Below are 25,568 nucleotides of genomic sequence, written 5' to 3'. Positions count from 1 at the left end.
TCAAATTTATGAAGTGAGTACGAATCTTTGAAACATCAACGAATCCTAACAAGCTCAAATCTATGGAGTTAATTAGGGTAAAATCTAAATGTTTTAGTATATATATTAAAATTATGATCTTTTACTAATAAATTTAATATTTTTAGTTTTATTCTTTTTATGATATTTAAATTATATAAATTTAATATTTTAAATTTATAATTTCAACCCTCGCTATTTAAATTTTAAATAAAATTAATTAAAAGATATTTAAAAACACAAAATTCAAAACATTTAAATTACATTACATGGTTAAATTTAATAATTAACACTTACATATTAATACGAATAAGAGTCATTGACTTTCTAAATCAACATGAATCACGTTAATGGCTATCTGCAAATATAGCGCAAATTTATATGGATTTGGGCTGAAAACAGCGGCTCACGAGCAGAATCATTAGATTTCATCATGGTGAGATGGGATCTAGGTGTCCCTGGTGTGTTTTGACTTGAGAATAAGGGTGTAGTACGAGATTACCCGATTTCAAGAAAAAAAAAGGCAGGTAAATGATAACGATGTTGCATGCAGTTGTGTCAGACTGCGAAATATAGTACCCTCCTGGAAGAGTCATTTCCACGTGACATTCAACGACAGACATACCCAAAGTCCATAGTCGTTTGGAAGAAGAGGGTCCTTCCTTCTTTGCGTATTTCAGGACACACTATGGCGTAGAAGTGTCCAGGTGGGGATTCCCTTCCCTGTCTATGATTAGCAAAAACAAAATGAGGAAGCCCAATGCCCCGGAATTGGAAACCTCGCCATCCCATTCAGCGCGCCATTGTGCTTATCCAGACATCCGAGGGAAGCATCGGAAGCAGGTCGAATTGAACCGTTTGACCAAAGAAATATCGCTCCTAGAGGTATACTCTGCTTTCTAAATGAATGCAAACTTAGATATTGGTTTCCTAAGAAAAAACAGTTAAAGCTATAGCAGAAAACCTGCCCAATAGCAGACAGTTATGTTTGTCCTTGGACCTTGTATGTGCAGAGCTGAAAAGAAGTTCTTCCAATGCACTCGTGAGCGTAGATGCATGCCCTGCAATACCCATTTGAAACTAGGCCGACATTAACATGAAATACCCAGTCCGGGGCCTGCACTGGATGATCATGATGAGTTCCTGCCAGCTGCTGGCATTATTGTTTAGCCTTGTGTGTATCAGGCTGTATGCCTTGTGATACCTTGGACTTTGTTACTGTGTATGCCTTGTGACACCTTGGACTTTGTTGCTGTGCCTTTTTTTGTTAGTGGCTTTATCCTCTTGAGTGTTTTGGCCAAAGCCAACGTGTTCCTGATAGCTTCTGAACTAGGACTTGTGGAGGCTACTTCTGTGGCCAGTATTTAATTTTTTAATTAAAATAATACTTTATCATAATCAAAGGAGGCTTTAATATCAGGGAAAAACCAGTCACCGGACTTGGGCTCTTCTGTGTCTGGGTTGGGGTTTCACTTTGCTTTTTAGAAAACCTGGTCAAGTTAGCTCCTCCAACTCTGATTGGGGCCAAGTCATACTTGCAAATTTGACAGCATAAGCCAGTCTCACAAATCGAGTACCGTCATATTTACTTGGGGAGACTGACTGGTGAGTCTGGCCAGTCTCAGTTGGTCAGATCTCTGAAACAAACCCCAGACCCTAATTATATTTGTTTCCTGACCCGATTTCGTAGGAGATGAGCATCAGACCTGTTTACTATTGGGGTTTTTAAGTATGTAGTTTAAAATGAGTTACTGAAAGTTTGCATTATATGGGTGTTTTTAAACGTTTGTATTTATGAAACACTTAAATTTTCTTTTAATTTTTAAGTTTCCCAAATTTTCAAAGTCAAATATGGCGTTTTTCTCAAGTCCAAGTCAACTCTCATTCTTTGGTCTCGTCCAGTCATTCTCCGAGTCGAGTCTGGTAAGTTTGGTCTGCACTGAATTGGTGTTGTATAAAAGAGAAGTGTGAGCCTCCATATATGTTACCACTACACTTAAAGCTGCTAGTTGAGTTTGGTGAGTTTGGTCTGCAGTGTGCACTGAATCGTTGTTATAAAGTGTGAGCCTCCATAATGTTACCCCACACATAAAGCTGCCAGGTCAGACCTTCCAAGCCATGTGGGTACCTTATAAGCATGGAGTTATGTTTGTGCCCTAAGCTTTGCCAACTCATAAAAAAAAAGGCTATCTAACCAACCACACGGTGCTCTGCATTGCATGGATTTTTGTTTTTTTTTGTTTTTTTTATAAGATTGCATTTCAATGCTGCATCCAGTGCCAAAAACTATCCTTTCAGAGGCATGGTTTCAGACTTCAGTGACATGCCTGACTGTAAAAACAAGGCAGCCATGGCTTCTTTTTAGGGTCTCCAACATAGATTAGTAGAGGAGTGAGTGAGTGGACAATAAGTCAATAGAACATCTTTGGTTCCTTCATCTTTACGTTTTGGATTCCAGCTGGCTTTAACTCAATTTTCTGACTTGTCTTCATCTGCAAAGTGAAATCAAAAGTCAGGGACGTGTAACAGGAAGGAAAGGGCTACCTGGCTCTTTCTGTTCTTTTGCAGTAGTCTTTTCATAAAGGGGAGTAAATGCTTCTGATCATGGCAGGTTTTAACGAGGGTACAAACTTCATATATTATGTACAATCTGCCTGATGCATGTTTTAACTTTTGTGATCTCATGGTAGATGTCCATGCCACAGCATAAATCATATGGGGCAGTTGTAACCTATCTAAGCACAACTGCGAGGCCACATGCTACTATTGCACAGGAACAGTCATCTAAGCTGGACACAGGCATTTGTCAAATTTTATGCACTTTTTGTGTTCTATGTGCTGTCAAGTTTTAGTTCCTTTTCCTGTTTGCTTTCGCTGAAATATACTTTAAAATAAGTCCGATATACATGAAGTTCGTTAGGTGCAAATAAGGGTCTACTGACCTTTCAATATGAGATATTGCAAACGAATTCTGAAGCTGAATCTTTATCCTGGGCATCATATATAAATAACCAAGCCCTTCTGATTGTGTAATGCATTTATGTCACCTCTTCTAAGATGCTTTTTAGTTAGTAGATCTCTGTGCTGATTTACATTTTATCTGTCAAAGATCTGAAATCTCCAGGGAAAATGTCATCCTCTGTAGGTGCCGATGTTATGATCCATTCTTGGATTTAGAATCAAGTATTGTTTTATGTTTTACATTCTTTCCAGATAATGTCGATTGAAGATGCAGGAGCATCCTGGGGTTTTGGCAATCCTGTATCAACTAAAACCATAGTTATTATCAGTTTTTGTTTTGGTCAGTGTTTTAAAACTTGGATTCCAACTCAGAATCGGTTGTGGGTCAACTTGTTAGGCCAAGAAAATAACTCCACGGATGTGCGTTTTTCATTAATGTGAGCTATACATAAATACATTGAGGAGATGACTCTTGGTTTCATCTTGCAAGACCTCTGATGACTCTTGACATTCACCAATGACTCTTCATATTTCTTCTAGCTTAATATTTACCAAAATATTCACAACATACCTCAATCCCTAAGGATTAGGTATCTAACATCCTCCCCCTTAATTTGAAGGAGTGTTTGTGAATCCAAGCATCATTCTATTCTGATCGATGAGTACCATTGGTCATGATCATGTCGATAGGAGACTAGATTGATAGCATTAGAGTGTCCAGGGGGTTGTTTGGCGGGGGGTTTGCTTGTCTTATACGAGACTCCCTCCAAAGTAGGGCTACTATGGTGTCATTGTTGAGAAATATAGCTTCAATGGGAGTTTCTTGCACAGGTTAGGTGCCAATGTGCGAGAAGTAGTTCATGACAACTTCTAGTGACCACTTATAAAAGTGGGAAATAATACCATTTTGTAATTTCACTTAAATAAATACAAGCGAAAATCAAATTTCTTGTATTCTTCTAGTCTTAGAAATCTAAATGAAATATTCTAGAGATTTTAATATTAGTGAATTATATTTGTCATAATCTTAGCTATACAATTCATTGTTGATGTAAGCTGGTTGCTAGGATTAAGGAGATTAGTTGCTAAGATATGGAGAATTAGTTGATAGGATTGAAGAGATTAGTTATCTCTCTCAAAGCATAGATAGGACAAGATGGGAGAAGTTGAAACACACATGATAACACTTGAGAGAGGTAGATACCAAGAGAAGGAGAGTGCATCTAAGAAGAGAAAGTGCAGATCCATTGTAGCAAACAGCAAGAGGGAGTCCGTCCAGCAGCGGCGTTGTACAGTTGCAATTGCTGCCTTCTTTTTTAAACAGAGCTATACTTTTCAACAGGTTATAATTCTCCGTTCTGTAATATTTTGTTTACTGTACAGCTTCTAAGTTAGAGCAGACCATGGAGGTACCTTCTAGGTTTTGATCATTTGAATGATATGCTGATTTTAAGGGAAAAATCACTGTGCATGCGTGTTATTTATTTACTACTTATACTGTTCATTTTTCAGCCATATGTGTGTTTGTTGCATGTTTAGAAATATTCATTTCTATGATTAAATAAAAGTTCAGATCTGATTTATTTAATTTAGAGAAACATAGGATAATTGTCATCCAGTGCTTAAAAATTTACAGTCATTAGATGGACATGCCAAATTTTTGTGGATCTGGTTCCATGGAACAACCCCCTTCTTTGGGACAACTACATCGCAGTTTGCTACTTCCCCCTAGCCTCGTTGCACTTTGCATTACATAGGGAGTCCAAGGGAGACCCTTTTCTTAATCTCTATGCAGACATTTCCCACTACTCCACTCTTGGGGAGGTCATTCTTTTGGGTGACTTCAATGCCCACACGAGAGATCTACAAGTATCCCTTCATGATAGAGCCGAGGACACACTTTGCCTCTAGGAGCTAGAGCGATAGTTTGTGGGTCTTCATAGGAGTTTGCAGGACAAAATGGACCCCTCATGAGTCATAGGTTACAGGAGACACCTCTTACAGTTGGGTGAATCCTATGGCTTATTATTTCTAAATGGGCTCCCTTCTTGTCCAAGCTTAGGAGCTTTTAATACCTTCCCCCATAGTGAGGGGCTATTGTGGTTGACTATGTCCTAGCCAACCACGACCTCCTCGGACATATTCAATGTTAATTTATGGTAGCAACGAACAGGTGTTCTAGTCCCTATTGTGTCTAAGAGGCTAAGGAACACAGGAGGATCATTATCTCCAAGACCTAGAAAACCAACAACAGAACCAACGTCGGGTGAAAGAGAAAAGCACACACAGTAGAGGGAAAATTTCTCTCAAGGAACTTTGAGTCTCAGAAATTTGATTTTTTTCCCCTGTAGATTAGCAGTAGTTGTGAGTAGATATTCTCACTCCAGAAGGGAGTGCGAATAGTAGAGCAACAACTAAGCAGAAGGAAAGGGGATTTAATACAATTTTCAAGATGGCCACTGTAGGTGTTAGAGATCAGGATAGGTTGGATGGATCATCCAACTACGTCATTTGGAAGGCTAGGATGTCCTTCCTTCTAGATGAATATGGCCTGGAAGCCTACATAGATAATGTGGTGGCAGTTCCTCAGGATGTAGACCAGCTCAAGGAATCTAGGAAGGAGATAGCGCAGGCGAAGTGTTTGATCATGGATGGAGTCTGGGACCATATGGTGTCACATATGGCAGCAAAGGGAATGACCAAAGAAATGTGGGATGCTCTTTCTACGCTATACTAGGGTACTTCCGAGTAGTGAAAGATGTTCTTGGAGGAGAAGCTGAGATGCATCAAAATGCAGAAGGGGGAAGGCATAGATCCCTTCCTCACTAGGATTCAGGAAGTCCAAGACCAGCTTTCAGCTGTCGGGGCAGTGCCTCAACCTTCAGAGCTAGTGTGATTGGCACTCAATAGTGTCTTAGAGGATTGGCAGGTCTTTGTCCAAAGTATATTGGGTAGAGACACGCTACCAGGATGGGACAAAATGTGGGCCAATTTGCAGTAGGAGGAATTGAGATGAGCTTTGTTGAAGAGCTCCATTAGTGGCAGCGGACAGGTGGTGAAGGAAGAGGAGAATGTGGCCCTAGCATCTAAGGGTCCCAGTCAGGGGTGGGGGGAGCAGAGAAAGAAAAGGACCTGTTGAAGGTCAAGTGGTTAAGAGGTGGTGATTTTGGTCACTACAACACGCAGTGTCCTCTCAGGAAGAAGGACAAGTCAGAGAAGCAGGACCAACAGGCAACATCAGCTTAGATCGATAAGTTATCCTCCAGGTTGGAGGAAGACTTTGTGATGTTGGCAACCATACCTCCAGGAGTGAGGTGGGGTGACTTGGAGTTGTAGCTCTAAAGAGATACAAATTTGGATAGGGTCCTTGAGGAGTCCACCACATGGATCATTACTGGGCAGGGTACTTGAGGAGTCCACCTTATGGATCATTACCTGGCTATGGAGGCCCACAATATTCAGTAGCAGGATGGATCAATGGTAGTTGATGCAGTCAGTACCAGAGTGACAATTGCAGATTAGTAGTAGTGAGACACTGAGGAGCGCAGTGCAGTGTTGACAACAGAGCAGGTGGATTAGTGCATAGTTGGTGGGAATGCAGATTCTTCAGTGACAGTGCAAATGCTAGTAGCAGTCAGGACTTGAGAGATAGATGCATTATACTGAACATAGTTGATTCAATATTTTGGATACTTCTTAGTTGCAGAAGTTGCAGTTGCAACAACAACATATGAGAGGGAGTTGCAGTGCAGATGCAGTGTTGGCAGCGGTATAGCAGGGTCAGTAGTAGTATGGATGCAACATCAGAGTTGCGCAGTGGTTGGTGGGCAGTATGGTCAGACATTAGCAACACGACAAAGGTGATACAAAGACAGGGTGTTGTGGCACGATGTGCAGCGCTTGAGAGAGAACACAATCCTCGCTAAGAGGGAGTGTTAGTTTCTATAGCATTGAATGTGTTCTAGCTACGGAATTTTGGTGGAGATGCGAGAATACATGAGATCTCCAAAACCCAGAAATTGTTTCTGGAAATTCCAACTAGAAGTGAGTTAATTAGATTATTAACCAATTTTTAAATATTTCCCAAGTCTAAACATAGGGAATATGGTTAATTAATCAGAATTAATTAAGTCAACGTGCGAATCATTTAGAAACTCACACGGATCTACTTCAAGATGATCCTAGCCATTGATTAAGATTTAATCTTGGTCGTTGGAGTCCCAACAAAGGATTATAAGAAGTCAATGGGCACTTGGAGAAGACACTTCTGTAGTTCGATTATCTTGGTAGATCGATTTCCAGAGAGTAGCAATAGTTGTCGGAGATCCAAAGATCGAAGCAGGGTCATGAGGGGTAGAGACAGTGATCCGGAGGAAGTTTTCCAGATCTGAAGAGGCAACAGCAAGGGGCCGAGTTATTCCCAATGAGGCAGCGCAAAGGATTGTGCAGTTGCTTCAGAAGCAATTCAATTTTGCTTAGGCAGAAATTCTATTTTTAGTTGTGGAATTCTCACATGGTATCAGAGCGTGATTGATCAGCTGGGAAGCTTAGAAGTGGAGAAAGAATTTCACTGCTCAGAGGGAGCAGTAGGATGAAATTCTTGAGGCAACGTAGTGCTCAGACATGCAGGTTGAATCACTGGGCCAAAAGTTTTATTTTCAGTTGTAGGGGTGCAAAATGTTAGTTTTTGTAGCATCGGATGTGTTTTAGCTACGAAATTTGGTGGGGAGGCTACAATACATGTATTCTCCAAAACCTAGAAATCGTTTATGGAAATTCCACCTAGAGACGACTTAATTAAAATAATTAATCAATTTTTAATATTTCCTAAGTTTAAACTTAAGGAATGTGATTAATTAAAGGGTATTAACTAAGTCATGGTGAGAAGCTTCTATTAAAAGACTTGGATCGAGTTCTAGTTAATCTTAGCCATCGATTAAGTTTTAATCATGGTCGTTGATGCCTCAACGAGAGATTATAGGAAGAAACTCGATGGGGCTTGAAGAACACACACCAACGGTTCGATTTCACTGACAGATCGATTTCCGAAGTAGTAGCACTGAGTTGTCGGAGAGAGAGCTAGTGAGCTCGAAGCAGTGAGAGAGGGGCAGGGATAGTAAGGGTGGACAAAGTTTTTCCAGCTCTGGTGAGTGCAGTGCAGAGAGGCAGTGTAGAGCCACGCAGAGGTTGCCCAGTGCTTTAGGGGGGATTTCGTATTTTGCTGGGGAGAAGCAGTGATTCAGTGCCAGAAGCCGGAGAGAGAGTCTGGAAGCCAGGAGGATCCATCATCCAGACAACTGATTAGATAGCGAGAGGGAAGTAGTTCCGAGTTGTGGGATGCAGTACTGCGTAGGCTGACGTAGTGACTGCGCAGAGGCAACAAAGAGCAACTCAACTTGAGCCAAGGTCAATGTCGGATCGCCAGCGGGAGTGAGATTTTTCTCACTAGATTTATTGTTAGTCATTTATCTGTATGGATTGTTAGATTTGAGCATCCATAGTTTTGTACTCAGATTTACTACTGCATAATATTAAAACCCTTAGCTGCTACACCGGTTTTCCCGAGTTGGGTTTTTTTGGGGACTTAGTTGAAAAATAATTGTGTATTTGTGTGTGTGCGCATCTATTCTTCCAATTTTTTTTTATTTCTTCCATGGTATTTATTTTGTGAAGGTTGCAGTGTATTTAATTCGATATTTGCCATAGCACACAACAAGTAAATTGTTTAATCGAATTAACAATTAGAAGAATTAACATTAGTTGTTGCAATAGGATTCGGGGTTTGCCGAATTTTCACATGGTATTGGAGCACAACTTGTAAGCCGAAGAGCTCAGTGGCAGAAGGGAAGAGGAATTTCGAAGCTCTGCGTAGGCAGCAGCTCGAAACCGTCAGAGGCAACGCAGTTCCAGGAGGGTTGATTTTTGAGGAAAAATTTATTTCTCTGAGAGAGTCAACAAAGAACAAATTTTCTAGATCAAAGATTACCAGAGGTAGAGGGAGCAATAGTATTTTCCTTGTAGAGCAGATCTTCAGTTGGGACGCAGTTATTTTGCAGTAGTTTGCTAGTGCAAAATAGTGTTAGAAGGAAGAAATAGCACACATTGAGGGAGTTCTTTCCTCAGGGAACTTCTAGTCCAGAAGTTTGATTTTTCACTGCAGAGTAGCAGTATTTGTGAGCAGATTTGCCCACTCTAGCAGGGAGTGCGTAGAGCTAGTCAGCAACTACGCAGAGGAGAAGAGGAGGAGTTCGACGTTTTTGTAGAGATGGCGTCAACAGGGCTAAGAGATTAGGATTGGTTGGATGGAGCCTCCAACTACGTGATCTGGAAGGCAAGAATTTCTTGTCTTCTAGATGAATACAATCCCAAAGCCTACATCGATGCAATGGTAGCTATCCCCACGGAAGCATATCAGATGAAGACCTACAAGAAGGAGATGGCGAAAGCAAAGAGGCTGATTCTCTATGCGGTTTGAGATCACATGGTGTCTCACATAGCAGGCAAAGATACTGCCAGACAGATGTGGGAAGCTCTTGCTACGCTATACCAGGGATCTTTCGAGCCACAAAAAATGTATCTTGAGAAGAAGCTGAGATGTACAAGGATGTAGAAAGGAGAATGCATAGACCTCTTCCTCACTAGGATTCAGGATGTTCGAGACCAACTGTTTGCAGTAGGGTTAGCGCCCCAATGTACAGAATTAATGCGGTTAGATCTAAACAATGTTTCCGAAGATTAGCAGGTCTTCTTCCAGAGTATTCTAGGCAGAGACAAATTGCTAGATTGGGATCGAATGTGGGCTGATCTGCAATAAGAAGAGATGAGGTGAGATTTGGTGAAGAGCACCATCAATGGCAACAACAGTGGGACGAAGCAAGTGAAAGAAGAGGAGAATGTGGCCCTCGCATCAAAGGGGCAACAGGAGCAGCGCAGGAGGAAGAAGGACCTTTCCAAGGTCAAATGCTTCAGATGTGGTGAGCTTGGCCACTACAACACTCAATGTCCTCTCAGAAAGAAGGACAAAGAGGAGAAGCAGGATCAATAGGCTGCATTCGCAGAGATCGACAGGCTGTCCTCTAGATTGGAGGAAGAGTTTGCCATGATCACCGATATACCTCCAGGAGTGAGGTGGGGTGATTTGGTTTTGTAGCCCCAGAGAGCTACAGGATGGGCAGGATTCTTGAGGAGGTCCACCTCATGAATCAATACCTTGCTACGGGAGCCCATAACATGCAGTAGCAGGATGGATTTGTGACGGTAGATGCAGTTAGATGTCAAAGTGACAAATGCAGAGTCCAGTTGCTCGTCAGATGCAGTTAGATGTCAAAGTGACAAATGCAGAGTCCAGTTGCTCGTCAGATGCTGGGGAGTGTAGTGCAGAGTTGGCAGCAGTGCAGTTGGCACAGTGCAGAGTCAATAGCATCGTAGATGCATTAATGACAGCGCAAATACTAGCAGTAGTGGGATAATCGGCTGACAGATGTATCATATTGATCATAGTTGATTCAATATTTTGGATGCATTTTAGTTGCAGATGTTGTAGTTGTAGCAACAACAATAGATGGAGATGGAGTTGTAGTGCAGATGCAGTGTTGGCAGCAGTTCAGCAGGGCCAATAGCAACACAGATGCAATGTTTACTAGAGTTGCACAGTAGTTGGTGGTCAGCAGTAGCTAGAGATCAACAACGTGACAGGAAGTGGTGTAGAAACAAGGTTTTTCTTCAGTGGGTTGCAACGCTAGAACACATTTATCACTAAGAGGGATTGTTAGTTTTTATAGCATCGGATGTGTTCTAGCCACGAAATTTGGTGGAGAGGCTAAAATACATGTATTCTCCAAAACCCAGAAATCGTTTATGGCACTTCCACCTAGAGACGACTTAATTAAAATAATTAGTTAGTTTTTAATGTTTCCTAAGTCTAAACTTAGGGAATATGATTAATTAAAGGTTATTAATTAAGTCATGGTGAGAATCTTCTAGAAAAAGACTTGGATCGAGTTTTAGTTAATCTTAGCCATCGATTAAGTTTTAATCGTGGACGTTGATGTCTCAACGAGAGATTATAAGAAGAAACTCGATGGGGCTTGGAGAACAAACACCAACGGTTCGATTTCATTGGCAGATCGATTTCCTGAGTAGTAGCGTTGAGTTATCGGAGAGAGAGCTAGTGAGCTCGAAGCAGTGAGAGGGGCAGGGATAATAAGCCTGGAGGAAGTTTTTCCAGCTCCGGTGAGCGCAGTGCTTCAAAGGGGATTTCGTATTTTGCTAGGGAGAAAAAGTGATTCAGTGCTAGAAGTCGGAGAGAGAGTCCAGAGGCCAGGAGGATCCATCTTCCAGACAACCGCTGGTCAGATAGCGAGAGGGAAGTAGTTCCGAGTCGTGGGATGCAGTACTGTGTAGGCTGACGTAGTGACTGCGCAGAGGCAACAAAGAGTAGCTCAACTTGAGCCGAGGTCAGTGTCGGATCACCAGTGGGAGTGAGATTTTCCTCACTAGGTTTATTGTCAGTCATTTCTCTGTATGGATTGCTAGATTTGAACATCCATGGTTTTGTACTCAAATTTACTACTGCATAATATTAAAACCCTTAGCTAATGCACCGGTTTTCTCGAGTTCGGTTTTTCCGGGGACTTATTCCAAAAATAACTGTGTATTTGTGTGTGCGCGCATCTATTCTTCCAACATTTTTTTATTTCTTCCGCAATATTTATTTTGTGAAGGTTGCAATATATTTAATTTGATATTATCCGTAGCACACAACAAGTAAATTGCTTAATCGAATTAACAATTAAAAGAATGAACATCAGTTGTTGCAATAGGATTTTTGGGGTTTGCCGAATTTTCACACAAAAAATTCGATTTGCCCAGGAGAGTGATTCCAACAGTCAGAGGGAGCATTTGTAGCTCAAATTTTCGCTGAGCAGATTTCGGGTTGGACGTAGAGGGTTTGTTCAACAAGAAAATCAATGTCGGGTGGAAGAGAAAAGCACACACAGTAGAGGGAAATTTCTCTTAGGGAACTTCGAGTCTCAAAAGTTCGATTTTTTCCTTTGTAGATTGGCAGTAGTTGTGAGTAGATCTTCTCACTCCAGAAGGGAGTGCGAATAGCAGAGTAGTAGCCAAAAAGAAGGAAAGAGGGGATTTTCGATAGTTTTCGAGATGGCCACTGCAGGGCATAGAGATCAGGATAGGTTGGATGGATCATCCAACTACGTCATCTGGAAGGCTAGGATGTCCTTCCTTCTAGATGAATTGTTGAGCCTTGAAACTACATCTCTTCTACACACTTTTCTAGACTTTTTCGCCTCACCAGTCCTCACAAGCTATCAATGATCATTACATATTGATTCTGAGAGTGCATTTAAGTGGTTTTCTAACTATGTTTTTGTGTTTGCTATTTGACTTAGATTTTGCTCATCAGCGGCGGAATACAACCACTTTCCGCAGCGGACTTGAGATTCCGCAGCTGTTTTTGTTGATCTCCAGGTTGCTGGTGTCAGCAAGCAAAACAAGGCACACGGGCAGTTCAGAAATGATCTGGACATGGACCAGGTCCTATTGGTTTAGCTAGATTCGTAGAGGAAAGCCTTGGTCAAACGGTGGTCAAACAAGGAGTTCTACGGCAAACAGGTCTCTGTTTTTCAACACGTGAAGGGTCCGAGACCGTTCCTAGATCCATGGATTCATTTTGACAGCTGTAGACTGCCTCCACGATGCAAATCCAACAACCACCTTTTGGTAGATTGAATGATCATGGCAACCAACATGCTAAGCTCACGGGTGCTGTCTTTTTACGTGTCTTCTGCTGAAGGAGTTCCATAGGAAAAACAGTTATGTAATTTCCTTTATAAATAACGCGTTTGCAAACGCATGTAGCTAGTTTTTTTGATGTAATCTTGCTGTTAGTTCATATACTGTGCCGTGACATTGGTCCTGCTGTTGTAACAAGAGGATCCTTCCTCTGTTTTGCAATATAACAAGACTCTGTTTTATATGACTGTGTGAGCATAATTTTGGACTGACAGCGTGTTAACCAAGGCCGTGCAGAGGGCCCCTGCTGGCTAAGGTTTCGTTTCTTTATTTTTGTAAAGTTTTCATATGTTCTTGTCTTATTTCCATTGTAGATATTTCATCATTTGTTCACTTGTGTATATTTCATATTTCAGTTATGGTGTTAATGTTTCATTCCTGTACATGATTTTCCAAGCATTGTATATTTTTGCTAACACTGATCAGTGTGTTTCAGGATAGGCTAGGCTCGAGCATTTTCATACAATTTTTGCAATAAAATAGTGACATGAGATTGGCCTCTCTGCTGACTTTGTTTTTCTTAGCTTTCAATTTCAGTTATGCTTTGATTTCAGTCTTATTCATTTGCTGTTGATAGTTAGTTTAGATATCAAATTCTTCATGTCATTTAACGTTATCTCCAGAGCCATGGCTTAACCCCAAAAAGCTACTTGGCGAGCTATCGGATTATGAGTGAGGTGATTTGATTTTACTTTCATTTCTGCAATTAGATATCAGGTTCTTCATGTTATTGACGTTATCTCCAGAGCCATGGCTTAACCCGGAAAAGCTACTTGGCAAGCTATTGGACTATAAATGAAGTGACTTGATTTTATTTTCATTTGCAAGTAGGTAATTTAGATATAAATTCCTCATGTTATTGACGTTATCTCCAGAGCCATGGCTTAACCCCGAAAAGCTACTTGGCGAGCTATCGGACTATAAGTGAAGTGAATTGGTTTTACTTTTATTAGTTTGCAGTTTTTGATTTGTTTGAGTGCAATAGCTTAACTTTTATTTCTGTATTTAGATGAGCAGCAGAGATAGTGATTTCATGATCAGTAGTTTATCATTTGTTTGATTTGAATAGCTGCACATTTACATTCTTGTTCAAGTACTAATTTCATCACTAGTATGTTTTGAGATCCTCTGAAGTGTTAAGCTCTGGAAGTCATCATAAAGGACATAATTGCCTTAAAATCTATCTCCATACTTGCCTTCTAAAGTATTCTTAAAACTTAGGAATAGGGTTTCCATTCGCATTAGGAGACAAACCAAGATAAAAACCCCAAAAACAAAATAAAATTGAAAACAATAAAAAGTAAGAAAGAGGTTGTCTTGCACATATAGTGCGCCACACTTCATCAGTTTACGACTCCGGATTGATAATTAATGTAGCAATTTAGGACATACTAAATTGACTAAACATGAATATGGCCTGAAATCCTACATAGATAATGTGGTGGCAGTTCCTCTGGATTTAGACCATCTCAAGGAATATAGAAAGGAGATGGCGTGGGCGAAGCGTTTGATCCTGGATGGAGTCCGAGACTATATAGTCTCACATATAATGGCCAAGGGAACGACCAAAGAAATGTGGGATGCTCTCTCCATGCTATACCAGGATACTTCCAAGCAGCGGAAGATGTTCTTGGAGGAGAAGCTGAGTGCATCAGAATGTAGAAGGGGTAATGCATAGATCACTTCCTCATCGGGATTCAGGAGGTCTGAGACTAACTTTCTGCTGTTGGGGTAGCGCCTCAACCTTCAGAGCTAGTGTGATTGACACTCAACATTGTCTCATAGGATTGGCAGGTCTTTGTCCAAAGTATATTGGGAAGAGACACGCTACCATGATGGGACAAAATGTGGGCCGATTTGTAGTAGGAGGAATTTAGACGAGCTCTGGTGAAGAGCTCCATCAGTGGCAGCAGTAGCAGCGGAAAAAAGGTGGTGAAGGAGGAGGAGAATGTGGCCCTAGCATCTAAGGGTCCCAGTCAGGGGTAGGGGGAGCAGAAAAAGAAGAATTACCTATCGAAGGTCAAGTGCTTCAGATGTGGTGAGTTCTGTCACTACAACACGTAGTGTCCTCTCAGGAAGAAGGACAAGTCAGAGAAGCAGGACCAACAGGCAACATTAGTTGAGATCAATAAGTTATCCTCCAGGTTGGAGGAAGACTTTGTGATGTTGGTAGCCATACCTCCAGGAGTGAGGTGGGGTGACTTGGACTTGTAGCCCCAAAGAGATACAAATTTGGGCAGGGTCCTTAAGGAGTCCACCTCATCGATCATTACCTGATTACGGGGGCCCACAATATTCAGTTGCAAACTTGTAGGATGGATCAGTGGCAATTGGTGCAGTCAATACTAGAGTGATAGTTGCAGACTAGTAGCAGTGAGACATTGAGGAGTGTAGTGCAATGTTGACAACAAAGAAGGTGGATCAGTGCAGAGTTGGCAGTAACGCAAATTCTTCAGTGGCAGTGCAGATGCTAGTAGCAATCCGGAGTTGGAAGACAGATGCATTATATTGAACACAATTGATTCAGTAGTTTGGATGTTTCTTAGTTGCAGTTGCAACAACAACAGACGAGAGGGAGTTGCAGCTGAAGTGAGGCGAGAAGAAGGACCCGTTGAAGGTCAAATGCTTGGGATGCGGTGAGTTTGGCCCAGTGTATTTAATATCGCCGAAATATCGGCAATTTTCGTAAATATTGCGATATTTTCGGCGAGTCGAAATATCGCTGAGAAAATATTGCGATATTTTTGGCTCCCGAAAATATCGCGATATTTCCGAGATATCGGCGATATATCGGCAAAATATCATGCGACGATGCAAAAAATCGGTCAGTGACAGTCAAAAAATTCCGCGAAGCTATAAAAGTCCGATTTTGTTTTTTTTCAATCATTTTCATTTCTGATTGTTGGAGAAGGAAGGGGAGAGCTATGTGTTTGCTGCCAAGGAGGGTTTGAGCGTTGAATAGCTATTATCGCCACCAACAATGAAGATTTTGTTGATCTAAGCTTTAAGAACAGTGAGACAATTTCATTTCTTCCATTAACAGGTATGCAAATAAACTCCTATGTTAATGAATTTTTTGTTAGTTTTAGGATTGTTCTTGCTTGCCTATTTGCCTACAATCATTTTTCTTGTTTTTTTTTCCATTTGAAAAGATTTTCATCCCCATGAGCAAATTCAAGGGTTTAACTTTTCTCCATATTTGGAGAGCAAACTTCATTTTTTTTAAACTTTCAAATACATCCTCTTATTGTCATTTATGGGTTTTCATTGAATTCACATTGCAAAATTGCAAATAATGTAGCAAAAAAACTATTTTGTAAAATGATGTGGTTATTACTTATTAAGTTATTAATTCCAATTTTTTTTTGGTGCCCTAGGTTTGAGTTAGCCCACTACAAAATTCAAATATGCCAAAAACCTTGGACCCATTTTGGGAGTATGGGAACCCTGATGGTGGGACAAATCAGGCGTATCTTACATGCAAATTGTGTGGGACCAGAATGATAGGAGGGGTTACACGATTGAAATACCATTTGGCTAGACTTAGTGGACATGATGTTGGGATTTGTACAGTTTCTAGTCTGGAGCTTATACAAAAAGCTCTTGAGGCAATTGATGAAAAAGACAGAAAGAAGGAAGAGACAGAAAGAAACAAGGCTGATCGTGTAGGTAGATCTTTTGGGATATCTTCTCCTGATTTTTATGTTGAGGGTAGTGGGAGGGGCTCCACAGCTGGCACATCATCACTTGCTACTGCTAGTGTGAAGTCATCATTTTTTGTTCCACGAACAGGACAGGGATCACAACCGGGCATAAAATCGCTTGTTAAAAAATGGAGAAGCAAGAAGCAGATAGAGTCATGGGGAGGTGTATTTTCTGGAGTGACTTACCTCTCAACATCACCAAAACCAATCCATTTTGGCAGCCAATGTGTGATGCTATCGCTGTTGTGGGCCCAAGGTACAAAAGTGCTACATATGAGGAGTTGCGGGGGCCAATTCTTCAAGTAGAAAAGTAAGACATCAACTCTAGATTGGTGGAGTTGAAAAAGACATGGGAAGTTACTGGATGCATAGTGATGTCTGATGGTTGGACAGATAGGAAGGGTAGGACCGTTCTAAATTTCTTGGTACATTGTCCTAAAGGTACCATGTTTCTTAAATTGTTGGATGCATCAGAACATATCAAAGATGCAACAACGATATGTGAGTTGTTACATGGGTTCATTTGGGAGATTGGTGTGCAGAATGTGGTGCAAGTCATAACAGACAATGCAGCTAATTATGTGTCTGCCGGCAAGATGCTTATGGAGAGGCATCACACATTGTTTTGGACTCCGTGTGCAGCACATTGTCTCGATTTGTTGCTTGAGGATATGGGGAAACTCTCCTTCATCAAGGAGGCGGTTGATATGGCTAGGAGCGTCCCCAAGTTTATTTATAACCATGCTTTTGTTCTTAGCCTCATGAGGAGGTTCACTAGAAACAAGGAGTTGTGGTGTCCTGCGATCACACGTTTTGCCACAAACTTTATTACTCTTCAGTCGTTGCTTTGATGTCAATTCGAGTTTAAGCAAATGTTTGTTTCTGATGACTGACGTAATTGTAGATACAACAGGAGACAGGACGGGAAAACCATTGCAAAATGTTATCCTCTCTCATAAAACAATAATAAATCCAAAAATAAATAAATAAATTAAATATTCCAAGTTAGGAATTTGTGCCTAACTCTTGGGTTGTTCCTCTAAGATAGGAGTTAGTTTAGGTAACTCCTATATTGGTGTGTGTCTGGTGAGAAATTATCTCAACCAAAGGAGAAATTATCTCAACCAAAAGTGTCTAAGATAGCACGCACTATCTTGAGAACATTGTCTCTCATCTATTTATTTGTAACACTATATTCAATTATTTTGGGGAATGAAAAAGAGAGAGAATACGTGAGGAAGCCATGAGGCTAAAGCCTTTTCCGCCAATATTTTGTGTCTGGTTTTAATGTGTGTTTTCTGTAATCTGTTTGAGTGAATTTCATTTTTCAATATGTGGTATTAGAGCCAAAATTTGTGAATTTTGCATTGTGTTGATTTCTGTCACAGAGCCATTGTCTCTAAGAAATCGCTAACTTGTGGATCAACGTGGAGAGATTTGTAGGAATTTACAGGGTAAGTTCCACAGAAAGAATACCAAAAGGACACCGCTCACAACCAGATCTCAAATCAATACACCAGTATTTTTGACGTGGTTAAAACCCTCAGAGTGCAAGGAGGGAAACAGTCCACGGCCTGTCCCAACGTGGGTACTACAGGCAATTTATTAATCAAAGAATGAAAATTTACATAAGCTTCTCTCATGCACGGATTACCCGAACAATGACCCTCCATGCGCTTTAAATAGAACTCATGGACCAATCGGGTGTCAAGCCACGGATCAAGTGTCGGTAATACCGAGGTGAGAGTGAACCGTCGGATCACTACATATCGTGACCGTCGGATTGTAAGTTACAAAATGTACAACGGTAAAGAAACACACTTTACCTAACTCTAACCTAACTCTATACTAGACCAAGTTGAACTTAACTATATCCTATGTGTCGGAATATCCTAACATCCCCCCTTAAGAACAACTTGGGATAGGATTGAAGGATTTACAAATATGACACAATAGGAGAAGGAAGGAGGCACTAGAGCCTATCCCCCCTTAGTGACAACTTCCTGAACTCCAAGCATATATCGAAGTTTAGTGAACTTCGCCTCTGTGAGAGCCTTTGTGAAGATGTCTGCAACCTGATCATCTGTTGGACAATATTGCACTTCAAGAACATGGTCATGAATGAGCTTTCTGATGAAGTGCATGTGTAGTTCAATGTGTTTGCTGCGCTGATGCTGAGCTGGATCTTTGCATAGCTGAATGGCACTTTGATTATCACACCAAAGTGTGGTTGAATGCTGCTGCTCAAAGCCAAACTCTGATAGGATCTGACGAAGCCACAAGGCTTCCTTACTAGCTTCCACGGCACCACGATACTCTGCTTCTGCTGACGAAAGAGAAATGGCAGCCTGTTTCTTACAAGCCCATGTAATAGGTCCTGAACCAAGAGTGAAGACATAGCCGGCAGTAGACTTCCGATCATCATGGTCACCAGCCCAATCAGAATCAGTGAAACCAACTAACAGAGGAGCTGCTTTGGCACTGTAATGAATCCCAAACTGTACTGTACCTCGAACATAACGAAGTATTCTTTTAGCTGCTTTCCAATGACTTTCACGGGGGTTTTGCATAAAACGAGCAACAAGGCCAACAGCAAAGGAAAGATCAGGACGAGTATGGGTTAAATACAGGAGTTTTCCGACAAGTTGACGGTATAAGGTAGCATCAACTTCAGGAGAAGTACAAGAGACTGAAAGTTTGACTCCAGACTGAAAGGGAGAAGGGGCTGGCTTACAGTCTTCCATGTGAAAATGACGAAGAATATCACAAGCATACTTGGTCTGGGAAAGGAAAATACCCTCTTGGGATTGCAAGACTTGAAGACCAAGAAAATAGTGTAAATGTCCTAAGTCTGTCATTTCAAATTTCTTTTTAAGGCTGGACTTCACATGGTTTATAAGGTTGGGATCACTACCAGTAAGAATAAGATCATCAACATAAAGAACAAGGATGATAAGAGAGTTGCCCACTTTCTTGGTGTAGACAGTATTGTCAGAATGACACCTAGAAAAGCCAGATTCTAAAAGAAAGCTATCCATTTTGGCATACCAAGCCCGAGGAGCTTGCTTGAGGCCATAAAGGGATTTCTTAAGTCGACAAACAAGGCTGGAGTCTGTTTGTATGAAGCCAATGGGTTGTTCCATATAGATTTCTTCCTGCAAGTCCCCATGCAAGAAGGCAGATTTAACATCCATCTGATGGACTTCCCATTTTAAAGAGGCAGCAAGGGAAAGAACAAGGCGGATGGAGTTCATTTTGGCAACAGGGGAAAAGGTTTCAGTGTAGTCAATGCCTTCAACCTGTGAAAAGCCCTTAGCAACGAGACGAGCTTTATGTTTATCAACTTTCCCATCTGGTCCATACTTGGTTCTGTAAACCCATTTACATCTAACAAGTTTGCGTCCCTTTGGTAGAGGAACAAGATCCCATGTATCATTTGTCATCAATGAATGATATTCTTCATTCATAGCTGCTTCCCAATGTGGATGGCCTGAAGCTTCTGCAAAAGTGTCAGGATCATGATTTACTGGAGCTTGAGCCAGTAAAGAAGAGGCTCTTTCAAACTGAGAACGTGTACGTCGCTGATCTGTAGGATCACCGGCAAGATCACCTGCTGCATCCCGAGTGGCACGGACCCATCTTGGAAGTTGAGGATCCTGAGAAGGTGGGGGAGGATTATCATCCTCGCTTTCATCATCTGAAGAAGAAATGTTTTCAAAGATAGAAGAGATAGGAAGAGGTGGCACATCCGCCGGACTAGGCTCGCAGGCCGATTTATTTTCATCAAACTTTACATCTCTTCTAATGATAACATTTTTAGACTTAAATGGAATAAGTCTATAACCTTTTACATCTTCAGAATATCCAACAAAAGTACATTTCTCACTCTTAGGTTCTAAAGCTTTATGCTTTTCATCTAGAATATGGGCCCATGCTTCACTTCCAAACACACGAAAGTGACTTACATCTGGTTTAATGGAACTCCAAGCTTCTTCTGGAGTGATATTCTCTAGAACCTTAGTAGGAGTGCGATTGATTATATAATTTGCACAATTAATTGCTTCGGCCCAAAAACTAAGACTGAGTCCTTTAGATTGCAGCATACAATTAGCCATTTCCTTTAAGGTGCGATTTTTCCTTTCAGCTACACCATTTTGTTGTGGAGTGTATGGAACAATATGTTGCATTTGAATTCCATTTTCGGTGCAAAAGTTGATGAATGTGTTTTTAACATATTCTCCACCATTATCAGTTCTTAGCTTAAGAATTTGATGTCCAGATTGTTTTTCAACAAAGGCTTTGAAGGCCAAAAAAGTGTTAAATACTTCGCTCTTGAGTTTTAAGAAGTATACCCAAGTGCGTCTGGAGAAATCATCAATGAAAGTTAAGAAGTACTTGCAGCCAGAGAATGAAGCAACAGGAAGAGGACCACATAAATCACTGTGCACAAGCTGTAAAGGGGCTGAGGCGTGCCAAGAGGCACGTTTGTCAAAACTGTCCCGATGATGTTTTCCGAGTACACATCCGGAACAAACACCATCTCTGCAAGATACCATAGGAAGACCTGTCACCATATTTTCTTTACATAGATGCTGAAGGGAGCGATAGTTTAAGTGACCAAATCGCTCATGCCAAAGTTTGCTCACTTCATCATTATGAGCAACAAATACTGAGGGAAGATTTGATGACCCAAAGTTGTGAAACTTATACAACCTTTTGGAATCATCAGCAAGACCAGTAGCTAGAATCTGTTTAGGATCTTTTAGATCCTTGATTACAACATCATGAGGTGAAAATTCAACAATTTTACCTTCACCTGAATGAGTTATCTGATAGACAGATAGAAGGTTGCAGGATAAGGTTGGAACACATAATACATCATTAAACTGACCATTGTCTAGATGAACAGTTCCAGTCCCTACAACATTAAGAGATCTATCATCACCAATATATATATTTTTGGTGTTACAATCATTTAAAGAAGAAAACATGGCTTGGTTTTTGGCCATGTGACAAGAGGCTCCAGAATCAATGAGCCACTCATGAGAATGAGAAGAAGAAGAAGATACATTTAATGCATAACCAGACTGAGATGATTGACGATGACATGCAGAAAGTGCCATTCCGGAAGTTGAAGTTGAAGTAGGCTCCACATGGATGTTATGTTTCTTCATTGCGGCTTCCAAGGCTTCCATCTTCTTAAAGCATTTAGATTCTAAGTGGCCATCTCGATTACAAAAGTTACAATGTCTATCAGTCTTCTTCCATTTGTTTTTATTGGTCTTATCATTTTGCTGAAATGATCTTTCATTTTGAGGCTGAGATGGTTTAGGACCATTCTTTTGAGGATATGACTTCTTAGGATTCTTGGAATTTGGTTGCTGCTGGGCGGCTAACGCTTTCGTGGAAGAGTTGCCAAGATTGAGAAGACCAAGGTGTAAGAGTTTTTCTTGTTCTCTTATTAAGGAATCACAAAAGGAGTCAAAGGAAGGGGCCTTGTAGTCTTGTCCTTGACAAATGAAAGCTTCTCTTGTAGAATGGAAAGTGGAAACAAATACAGAGTAGGCTGGTCCCAACTTAGTAAGGATGGAATAAATAAGGTTACCATCGTCTTTCTTAACTTTAACACCTTCCAGGAGATATCTAAGGTTCTTGAATTTGGACAAGAAATCTTCAATGCAAGAAAAATTATTAGGATCCAAAGTAAGCAGCTCATTTTCAAGTTGATGGGCTCTAATTTCATTTTTAATCCCAAAAACTTTAGCAAGTTTTTCTAATGCTTCATGAGGAGTCTCAAGTTCTGCAATGTGGAATCTAAGATCAGGAGAAATAGACATCCCTATCAAACCACGTGCTTGATCTTGTCTATTTTCCCATTTTGCCGCCTTGTCTTCATCTTTTGGTTTCTTCTCTTGGTCTGTGGCTATTCTGAAGAGACCTTTACTTCTAAGTAAATCTTCGATGTAGGCTACCCATTGGAAGTAGTTAGTGCTGTCAAGAATGACTTGGCATGGGCTTTTCATTTTAAAAAAAAACTGAAGCTGAAGATGCTGAAAGTAAGTGTTCCAATGGATAGATCTCGAAAAAATAGGCGGTTTTAAAAAAAACGGCTCTGAAAAAGGCTTCCGGATGAAGAAGTTATGGCTTTTTGAAAAATAATTGTTGAAGTTGCCGGCAAAGTGCGCGAATGTGCGGGAATGAAAAAATCCGCCCCCACAAAATGGAGACTTGAACCCAAGACCTCTACTCTCTTAAAATAGCTTTGAACCAATTGATCTATACAAAAAATTTGAGAGAGAGAGAGAGAGAGAGAGAGGGGGGGGGGGCTTGGTTTGCGTGCTTGCCTTGAGAAACCTCTTTTTCCCTACAAAACACAAAACGCAAAACCCAACACGAATATGCAAAGAAAAACGAACCTTGCGGCTCGAAGTTAGCTTTAGCCAAAAAACTAGAAATTTAAAAAAAAAATCTCAAAGTTAGCTTTAGCCGAAAAACTAAATATTTTTCTCAATGTTTCTGATTTTCCGAGATCACACTAAGGTGCAGGGAAAAGAGCATACGCATGAGAAAAATCTTTCCTTTCTGTTTTGATTTGCCCAGATCGCACAGAGTCGCAGGGCAAAGAGCATACGCAGAAATGAAAGGTATAGATCCGGTTAAAAAAAAAAGGCTAAATAAACCGAAACCGAAATAAGCAGAGAGAAAATAACAGTAAACTGCAAAAAAAACACTGTATACCTCCCGATCTGAAAAATGACGCAGCTAGGGCTACCGGAAACCTTTTCGCGTGAAACGAAAGGGGTTCCTCACTGGAACAGATGCTCCGAACGCAACAGAGCAGTCCTCTCGGCCCAAAAGCAGTCAGAAACAGCAGATCTAGGAAACGACAGCCGCATGCAGTTCTACCGGCTTCAGATTTGGATCACCAACGGACGCGGCCCTCAAATAGCTCCGATACCATGTAGGAATTTACAGGGTAAGTTCCACAGAAAGAATACCAAAAGGACACCGCTCACAACCAGATCTCAAATCAATACACCAGTATTTTTGACGTGGTTAAAACCCTCAGAGTGCAAGGAGGGAAACAGTCCACGGCCTGTCCCAACGTGGGTACTACAGGCAATTTATTAATCAAAGAATGAAAATTTACATAAGCTTCTCTCATGCACGGATTACCCGAACAATGACCCTCCATGCGCTTTAAATAGAACTCATGGACCAATCGGGTGTCAAGCCACGGATCAAGTGTTGGTAATACCGAGGTGAGAGTGAACCGTCGGATCACTACATATCGTGACCGTCGGATTGTAAGTTACAAAATGTACAACGGTAAAGAAACACACTTTACTTAACTCTAACCTAACTCTATACTAGACCAAGTTGAACTTAACTATATCCTATGTGTCGGAATATCCTAACAGGAGCGGCATGGGAAAGCTAGCAGAAATCATTGCTGATCGTCAATTATGTAGATAAAGAGTAGCACAGAATAATTAACAGAAAATTTGCGTGACAACAGGGTAAAAGACGCATTGGAAGCACAGTGCCATAGTGAAGTGCAGTGAAAGAAATATGCCTAAACGTTGTGAAATATCCTGTTGACATTGGCACGCTTTTGCTATCGATTTTGCCTCCGAGATACTGTGTTTTGTAAAGGTATGGATAGATTAGATTTTTCTTGAATTAATTCGGTGCACAAAAAGTTAAATGCGTCCTGATAGTGGCATGCCACGACCGGCAATTATTTCTTCTAAACTGTGGGATGTCGCCTTGGGAAAAGGATTCCAGAGAATGTTATTGTGTTTAATTTCATAATGAGGAAATGTTTTCCAGTGTTGATGCATTCCATCACTCAAGAAATCACCACTAAAACAGAAGTGGAGTAACGCAGCTCTTGGTATGAGTCAGAAGAAAGTTTGGAAAATTCGTCTTTGAATTAGTAAATTCAAGAGTGGAAAGTGATATTATGATCTCGTGTGACCTTAAAGTCTCTTGTGGTCTTTGTTCTTGAACGAATTTTGGCTAAAACTGCTGAAATAAGTCCAGTTTCAACGCATTAAAAAAAAAAAAAACTCAAACGTCGGTGAATTCAGTGGTGGAATCTTCCAATCGAGGAGGTTGCAAAAAGAAGTTGTTCCTACTGGGACTATTTATGTCAGCAAATTAACTGAAGTTGTGAGGATATGGAACGGCAGGCTTTCCTCAAGAAATGAAAGACCCACTTTCTTGCCTCTTACAGTAACTGCGAATTTGCTCCTGTTCCCACCTATCTCAACGGGGACGCCATGGCTGACTGCGAGCTCCAGCTGTTCTCTCTGCTTCGTTTCTCTGGTGGAAAATAATCTCTAAAATGCAACCACTAGTTCGTTGATACAGGCAATAACTTTAGACATGTCATGTTCTGTCAAAACATTTTATGCGGATACGATTTGGTAAGTCACCTTTATTCTATGGTTTCATGAAAAAAAAACAATTTTAAGCGTGGAGTTTACAGTTAGCTTAGAGTTCAAAGCTCAACAAAATCGTTGCTTACGTGTTGTATCTTTAAAGGTTATTTACACACCCTCTCACGTTTTCTCTCCAACGAATAACATACATAAAGCTTATGGTGTATGGTGCATATACTTTTACATGCACAAACGATAAATCTTTTTTGAAGTGTCTTCATAAATCACTTTAAAAGAAATGTTACATCACTTTGGAGTGTCTTGGTAATGTTCATAATTTAATGGGATGAATGTAAAAGCATTTTTAAAAAAAGAGATCAGAAAATAATGCTTTTGGAGGAATAAGGTGGATTAGAAAATTAATTTTCAAAGTGATTGTGTGGACCTCCAATAAGGTGCATTTGAAAATTATTTTTGAAAGTGATTGTATGGAGTGATAAGGTGATTTGTTTTGTAATTTTGGAGCTATAAGTGTTTTGTAAATCTGGAGAGATAAGTGAATATTTTTACTTTTAGGAGGTTGAGTCAGTTTTGAAGAAATTTTTCTTTTAAGAAGTTCTGGAACTTTGAGAATATTCCATGATGATGTTGTCAATGTGAAATATGATGTACTCCAAAGATTAAT

At 40.6% G+C, this 25,568-nt stretch overlaps 1 protein-coding gene across 1 annotated transcript in view; it reads left to right on the top strand.

Moving 5' to 3' along the window:
• Nucleotides 1–363: 363 nt before the first annotated feature.
• Nucleotides 364–25,568, top strand: part of LOC149175860 (guanine nucleotide-binding protein subunit gamma 1-like) — a 114,759-nt gene continuing 89,554 nt past the window's right edge. The window contains exon 1 of the mRNA XM_089422968.1: nucleotides 364–903. Within this exon, the coding sequence (XP_089279094.1) occupies nucleotides 748–903 (156 nt within the window). The 5' untranslated portion in view covers nucleotides 364–747. The remainder of the gene's footprint in view (nucleotides 904–25,568) is intronic.

Source organism: Pinus tabuliformis, chromosome 4_1, assembly GCF_031772625.1.
Source record: "Pinus tabuliformis cultivar Carrire ecotype Pingquan chromosome 4_1, CPIR1, whole genome shotgun sequence".
In the NCBI taxonomy this organism is placed as follows: domain Eukaryota; kingdom Viridiplantae; phylum Streptophyta; class Pinopsida; order Pinales; family Pinaceae; genus Pinus; species Pinus tabuliformis.
Note: the sequence above shows the minus strand (reverse complement) of the source record. Positions and strands in the feature narration are given on the sequence as shown.